This window comes from Carlito syrichta, unplaced genomic scaffold, assembly GCF_000164805.1.
Source record: "Carlito syrichta isolate Samal-C Ts95f unplaced genomic scaffold, Tarsius_syrichta-2.0.1 Scaffold301679, whole genome shotgun sequence".
Classification (NCBI taxonomy): domain Eukaryota; kingdom Metazoa; phylum Chordata; class Mammalia; order Primates; family Tarsiidae; genus Carlito; species Carlito syrichta.
Genome location: NW_007245775.1, coordinates 258,184 through 265,859, shown reverse-complemented (window position 1 = coordinate 265,859; position 7,676 = coordinate 258,184). Strand labels below are relative to the sequence as shown.

General features: G+C 60.1%; 1 protein-coding gene across 1 annotated transcript in view; it reads right to left on the bottom strand.

The window, feature by feature from the left end:
* Positions 1 to 593: 593 nt before the first annotated feature.
* The window catches only part of PADI1 (peptidyl arginine deiminase 1), a gene marked incomplete at its 3' end in the record, with an annotated part of 33,784 nt that continues 26,701 nt past the window's right edge, over positions 594 to 7,676 (bottom strand). Inside the window, exons 12-16 of the mRNA XM_008055112.1 lie at positions 4,849 to 4,993; positions 3,937 to 4,030; positions 2,583 to 2,662; positions 1,549 to 1,674; positions 594 to 739 (exon numbers count right to left, since the gene is read on the bottom strand). Coding sequence (XP_008053303.1) covers positions 594 to 739; positions 1,549 to 1,674; positions 2,583 to 2,662; positions 3,937 to 4,030; positions 4,849 to 4,993 — 591 coding nt within the window. The remainder of the gene's footprint in view (positions 740 to 1,548; positions 1,675 to 2,582; positions 2,663 to 3,936; positions 4,031 to 4,848; positions 4,994 to 7,676) is intronic.

The following is a 7,676-nucleotide window of genomic DNA, read 5'->3' as shown; positions in this document are numbered from 1 at the left end:
CTCTGACTCAAAAAAAAAAAAAAAAAAAAAATTCTGTTCTTCACTGACACTAGCCACCTTTCAAGTGTCCGTGGTCGTGTGTGGCTGAGCGGTTCTTGGGCTGAAGCTGTGCACATAGAGAACGTTTTCGTCATGACAGAAAGCCAGAGAAACGGTGAGACTAAAATTTGGATTTGGGTCTCACTCATGACAAACCCCAGCAGTTTTTAATCGGGGCAATCTTGTCCCCCAGGGCATTTTCGGTTGTCGCAACTTGGGAAGTGCTGCTGGCATCCAGGGTGGGGACCAGGGAGGCCACGAAGCATCCCCAGAGAATGGAGGCCCGGAGGAGGACACACTGCACAGGACTGAGCCTGCCCCAGAGGACGCTCCAGGCCCACAGCAATGGAGCTGCAGGGTCGATGAGTCCTGCATTCCCGGTCTCTGCCAGGACCTAAGGGCTGGAGCTTCACAGGGTCTCCCACACCTGGCTCCAATCTGTACCCGATCCCCAAACTCACTCCCATCCCCGGCTCGTCCAACGAGAGGGATTCAAGCTGAAGGCTGAAGAGGGTCTACACCCATCGTGGGGACCACCTCCCAGCGGCCCGCACCCAGCATCCTTTCCCACGGGGCTCGTGGGCACTTTGGCCAGGCCTGCGCCGATAGCATCACTCGGCCCCTCCCAGGTGAGGTCACCGCTGCTCACCTGCTTGTCAGCTGCCGGGTTAATGAGGGCCAGGACACCGCCAGCCCCCACCTGCCCGCCAAGACAGGGGAGGTGGAAAAGAGCAGGCAGAGAGGCCCAGAAACCGAAGCCTGCAACATCTGGAACCAAACTACACTCCTTTTCCTTTCCTCTCCCTCCCTTCTTTCTTTTTTTAAAATATATTTTGTAGAGACAAAGTCTCACTGGGTTTGAACTTCTGGGCTCCAGTGATCCTCCCACCTCAGCCTCCCAAAGTGCTGGGATTGCAGGTGTGAGCTGCCACGCCGGGGCCTCTTTTCTTTTTCTTTTTTTGAGTCAGAGTCTCACTCTGTTGCCCAGGTTGGAGTGGCATGATCATGGCTCACTGCGGCCTTGAACTGCTGGGTTCAGGCCATCCTTCTGCCTCAGCTTCCCAAGTAGCTGGGACAACAGGTGTGCACCACCATGCCCAGCTCATTTTTTTATTATTATGATTTGTAGAGACGAGGTCTTGCTATGTTGCCCAGGCTAGTCTTGAGCTTCTGGCCTCAAGCGATCCTCCCCCTCAACCTCCCAAAGTGCTAGGATTATAGGCCACTGCACCCGGCACTTTCTTTCTCCATTTTGGGGGGAAATAAGGAGCCCTTTGTGTGGGGCTGTCCTGTGCACTGCAGGATGTTTTGCAACATCTCTGATCTCTACCCATGAGATGCCAGAAGCACCCACCTCACTGCAGCAATGAAAATGCCCCGGGGCCCCCCGATGGAAACATTGTCTCTCTGCACAGGTGCTGGAGAGGTCCACGGGAGCCTCTGCCTTTGGACGGGGAGCATGTCTCCTCAAGCCCTGCGGCCCCTCAGGACCCCGCCCAGGGCTCTCACCATGTCCGGGAAGAAGGCCGTGGCATAGGAGCCCGTCATGGAGAAGAGCTGGGGGACGTCCACGATGTCGCTCTCCGCCAGGCCCAGCTCCCGCTTCAGCACATCGCGATTCCAGTCGATGCATTTCTAGGAGGAGGAAGGTGGCCGGACAGGGTGGCCCGGCCAGGAACGGCCTGGCGCACCCAGTGCCGCCAGGCCAGGCCTACGCGGAGCCAGCTCTGCCCAGGAATGCCTCTGAGCCTCACGACAGCTCGGTGCGGTGGGAGCCATTGCTCTCCTGGGGAAACTGAGGCTGAAGCACTCTGCCTGAGGGCACACAGCTGGGAAGCGGCAGAGCCAGGGTTTGGACCTAGGCCGGGTCTGGTTCCAAATGTCCTGTCATTATGACACACTGTCCCAGCCGCGGCCACCGCGTGCTTGATGCTCCTGCCCCGTCTTGGCGGTTTAGGAGGAGGTGCCAGGCCCACTGAGGAGGTCCAAGGGGCTGCCTCCTATTTACTGAGTGCGGACTCTGTGCAGGCCCGGCACCGTGCACCGGGCAGGTGGCATCATCCTTGGGGCAAGCCCAGCTCCTTCCTGACACCTCACCGGGACTCCATGCAGGCCCTGCACCGTGCACCCGGCAGATGGCATCCTGGGGGCAAGCCCAGCCCCTCCTGACGCCTCATTCCACCCGCTCTCCTCCCAGGGTCCCCTTGACGTCCAACCCCCGGCCCCGGTCCCTACAGGGCCCTTCTTCCCTCCACATCCCTCACATTTCACCAGACTTCTCGGATGAGAACTCAGAGCTGCTTGCATGGGACTGGGTCGCTTCCCGAGAGCAGGCCGGGTCCTCTCACTAGCCCAGAGGCTCCTCGAGGGCAGAGTTCTGTCCCTTGCATCAGACTGTGTGCTCCCGAAGGCAGAGGCTCTGTCCTACCCACAGGCCCCAGCAGCCCCAGGACAACCAAGCCCCAGGCCTGAACCCCCTCCCCCCAGCCCAGCTGTTCCCAAGGCTGCTTCTTCCTGGAGTGGCCGGTGGTCCTGCCCCTCACCTGCACATGGAGACTGTCGCTCCGGAGATGTCTGTCTTCCAGTATCTCATTAATGCTTATGTTCTTCTTGTATTTCAACCCTGCAAGAGAAAGACGGGACCCGGGCTGCTGCTTGAGGGCCACCTCAGGCCCGGGGCTGCAAAATCCATGCCAAGATTTTCCTTCCACCGCAGTGCCCTGGTCAGAGCAAGGATGGAGAAAGCCCCGTTGCAGGTCAAATCCAGTCATGGATCAGACACCCCCTGGGAAGGGACTCCCAGACTCAGGGCCTTATATTACAGTCCAGCTACCATTACTGAGTGTCCTTCACGTTCTGTTAACCTTATGCAATTTATTACTAATCTTTTTTTCTGGAGTCGGGGGTCTCACTCTGTTGCCCAGGCTGGATGGAGTGCAGTGGCACCATCATGACTCACAGCAGCCTCAACTTCCTGGGCTCAGTCGATCCTTCCACCTCAGCCTCCCAAGTAGCTATCCCAACCACACCTGGCTGGTTTTTTTACTTTTTTGTAGAGATGAGAGCTTGCTATGTTGCCTAAAGAGGCCTCCAACTCCTAGTCTCAGGCCTCCCACCTCAGCCTCCCAAGGTGCCGGGGTTACAGGCGTGAGCCACCATGCCCAGCATATTATTAATCTTTAAAACAATTCTAGGAAGGGTTAACTATCACCTCCAACTCAGAGAAGAGGAAGCCGAGGCACCAAGAGGTTCTGAATACACCTTTAATATTGCAGCCAGCAAGTGGCGAGACCAGGATTTGAACCCAGGACTATCCACGGGGAAGGCTGCACGGTGTCCATCCCCATACGCCCTTTCTCAGGCAAGCACACTGAGGCCCTGGTGGGGGAGGGGAGGTGCTCAAGTGGGCCAGCCAAGCCACGGAGGGTCTGTGGACTCCCGAAGAAGTCTCCACGGAGGGCCCGGACCCCAGGCCCGGTTCCTCCACCACCCGCTCCCGAGACCCAGCCCCGATGCTCGCGGGCTGCACGGGCCAGGACAAGCCACTTCTCCCCGCCCCCGCCTCCAGCCTCAGTCTCCTCTTCTGTGACAAGGATAAGGAAGCGGGGTGTGAGATCAGATGGGCGCGGGAGCATGCCTGTGCCTGACTTGCGTCCCCTCCCTCTCCTGGGGTGTGGCTGGGAGCTACCCCACCCATCAGAGGCCCGGGCAGCCCCCCACGCATCTGTCCCTGACCCAAGAGAGGGAGAGTTTCTCCTTGTCCTCGGCTCCCCGGCACCGCGGCCCGCTCGAGCCAGTCCAGAGGGCTGCGGGGGCTGGATGGGGCTCAGCCAACAGTGCCCAGCGCTGATAGGAAAAGGCAGGGCCCCCCGGGGTGACGGGGTCTTTGGCACTCACCGTCAAACTGGGCCGCCTCCCCGTAGCCCTGCTCTCTCTTCTCCTGGAAGAGCTTGAGGCAAGCGCTGGGGCTGGCCAGGAGCAGCCGGAAGCCCTGGCACGGAGGGAGAAGGGCTCAGTGCAGGGGTCCCCCTAGACACAGGAGACCCCAGACTCAAGAGGAGCCTGACTGTGCTCAAGACTCTCCTTCCCCAGCCACAAGGAACTGCCTGCACCATCCGGAGCCTCCAGGACGGTTCCCGCCGGGCCCTTCTCACTTTGCCCACCAGGGAGCTCCCATTCGTTCCCTCACCCGGTTCTGATGTCCCCTCCTTCACTGGCAGAGGGGCCCCTGGCGGGCACCCTGAGCCTGCCCCTGGCGGAGCTCCCACCCCCTGGGCTGTGACCCCTGGTCCCGGGAGGCCCCCGCTCCGGGCTGCGTGTTCCTCCCCAGCCACCTCCACAAGGCCCAGAGTCCAAGTCCACATGGGGATGTGAGTCCTGTCCTGCCACCTGCAGGCTGTATGAGCTTGGGTGAGCTCGTGGCCCTTCTGAGCCTCAGTGTGCTCACCTGCAAGGTGGGGGCCGTAGGAACAGCCCCTGCTTTAGGGGCTTGTTGGGGGAGTCAGTGAATGAAAACGTGCGGCATGCTGGGCACACAGTAGGTGCTCATGAATACCTCCAACTCTCACCAGTACCATTCCTGGCTCTTGGTCTGGGGATCTGGGTCCAAGTAAATACCCAGGAAGCATGAGGAGGGGCATGTCAGAGTGTCCTGACCCTGAGGGTGCCCTGCCCCAAGGGTGCCCTGACCCCGAGCTCACTCTGGACACAGAATTGAGTTGGTCCCAGGCGGCTTTGCCCTGACTCTTCCCGTCACGTCAGGCTGGGAGGGGCGGAGGGGATGCGGTGGCAGAGAGGGAGGGGACACACCTTTCGGTCGGAGGTGGGCACGAAGCTCAGGAACTCGTCCACGTGGCCCACAGAGAGCCAGTCCGAGTACAGCTCCACGGGCGCTTGCACCTGCTGGGCCTGCAGGAAGTCGCGCACCACCTTGGTCATCCGCCGCCCGCCGGACCTGGCGGGGGAAGGGGCGGGCAGTCACTCCGTGCTCCTGCGTGCTGTCTCCCGCAGGCTTGTCTCGTGACCCCTCCCACCCAGGCTCCCGCCACCCTCCGAATGGGTCCAGAGGGGGAAACTGAGGCTCGGAGAGCTGAAGTGACGTAGCCAGGCCACAGAGCCGAAGAGCGAGGGACAGGGTCACACCCCAATTCCCGCCTGAGGGGAGCCGGGGGTTGGCCCGCCACAGGCCAGGCCTGTGCCAGCCTAGAGGGTGCCCTCTGCTCACTGTTCTGGCCGCCGCCGCACCATCCGAGGCAGGGGCTGGCAGGTGGGTTCCCGCCAGAAGCAGACCAGACCCGACACATCCCGGCCAGCCCCCAGGTGCTCCCGGGAACACGCTCTTCACCCTAACTGACATCCAGTGGGGCAGCCCCTCCCCCACCAGACAGCCTCCTCTGGGGGCCAGGGGGGTCCTCTCCCCCCCCAAAGGAGAGAACACCACTTGCCAAAGGGAGGCGGAGACCCTCATCTGGGCCCGGCATTCAGAGAGGCTAACTCCTTACTCCAGGGGGACACAGCCTTTTGCTGAAAATATGACCAGGGCCTGGTAAGCCCCTCTCTCAGCCCCTGTGGCTCGGATTCAGGCAGTGATGGTCGTCTCAGTGAGAACCCCGGTCCTGACACCCTCTACAGCAGGTGAGGACAGGGCTCAGGAATCTGCATTCTGACACCCGTGAGAGAACCACTGACCTAGGCATTGTGTGTTCATCGCTGTCTGATCCCCAGAGGAGGCATTTTTTAAAATTTTGCGTTGGAGTCTCACTCTGTCGCCCAGACTGGAGTGGAGTGGCCGCTCCTGGCCACCGCAGCCTCGACTTGCTGGGCTCCGGCGATCCTTCCGCCTCAGCCTTCCAAGTAGCCGGAATTACAGGCATGTACTACCACGCCCGGCTGATTTTTTGATTTATTGTAGAGATGATGTCTCGCTGCCCAGGTGGGTCTCGAACCCGCGGGGCTCAGGCAATCCACTCACCTCAGCCTCCCACAGGCGTGGGATTACAGGCTGAGCCACCGTTAACCCACTGTTTGCCAGCAGGGGTGGGCAGGGGGCTTGGGTGGAGTGGGGTAGGGACTGACGTGAAGGGATGGGGCTCAGAGCCGGGGACAGTGGGGCCAGACTGGAGTCCCTGAGCTGGGGGAGAAGACATGCCCAAATGCCGTCTGCGCAAGGGAGGGACCCTCCGAGGCGGCCTCAGGCAAGGCAGTGTCCACATTTCACAGATGAGGCAGCTGAGGTCAGACAGTTTAAGGAGGTGACTTGTGGAGACCGGCTCGGTGGCTCAGCCTGTAATCCTGCGCTTTGGGAGGCCGAGGTGAGTGGATTGTCTGAGCCCGTGGGTTGGAGACCCGCCTGGCCAACTTGGCGAGACCTCATCTCTACAATAAATCAAAAAATTAGCCGGGCATGGTAGCGCACGCCTGTAGTTCCAGCTCCTTGGAAGGCGGAGGCGGAAGGATCGCCAGAGCGCAGCAGGTCAAGGCTGCGGTGGCCGGGAGCAGCCGCTGCACTCCAGTCTGGGTGACAGAGTAGACTCCCACTCAAAAAAAAGAAAGTCAGAACACTTGCTACACTCTGGCATTTCCACCCTTCCCTGCCAAGTTCAAAGACACAAACACGAGCTGTCTGTAGGGATCTGCATTTTCCAATATACCTTCTAGAAAAGGATAGCGTTTCTGCCCTTGCCTGTCCATCGAAGGACATGCCGTGGGCGAGTTCCCAGGCCTGTGTCCTGCCTGATGGCTCTGCCTTAAGTGGAAGTCAGGATCCAGCCCCTCCTCCCTCTGCCATCTCCCTCACCTGCGCCCTCAGGGGCAGGTCCCCCTCCCTGGTCTCTGCGTTCACCCTTCCTCCACCTGGTCATTCCCTTCCTCCACCTGGTCATTCTCTCCTTCACATGCTCAGGTCCGGCCACGCCGGCCTCCTGCCGTGCTGACCCCACCAGGCCCCGCCCTGCCACAGGGCCTTTGCACATGCTCTCCCCATAGCCCCGGGGCCGACTCATTGCTCCTTTGGGCTTAGGTCAAATCTCACCTTCTCGCTGTGTGGGGCCTTTGAAAATGGCCACAGCCCCCACCCCCTCCCGACTTTGTTTCTCTCTGTAGCACCCCGCAGCCTCTGGCACACTCGCATCTTATTGGTGTTCTGTCTCACATCCCACTAGAATGTCAACCCCACGAGGGCAAGAGTTTTTGTCTAAGGTGTTCACTGCTGAATCCCGAGCTCCCTGCCCGTCATAGGTGCTCAGAAAACACCCGAGAATGAGCCCAATCCTACTGAAGCTCTGTGTGAGAGTCCGTGATCTCCGTACATGGAACACACCACACGCATAGACCAGAAGGGAGACCGGTAGGCAGCGAGCGACCAACGAAACCGCTGCTTGGAATTTGGGGGCTGGGCCCGTCGGAAACGTTTTCCTCGTGTTTGTTTGACTACAGTGTTGGCCACTTTCAAGGATTTCTTTTAAAACTGTGAGACGGCCCGGCTCGGTGGCTCAGCCTGTAATCCCACGCTTTGGGAGGCTGAGGTGAGTGGATGGCCTGAGCCCGCGGGGTTCAAGACCCGCCTGGACAGCGAGACCTCATCTCTACAATAAATCAAAAAATTAGCCGGGCGTGGTAGCGCGTGCCTGTAGTTCCAG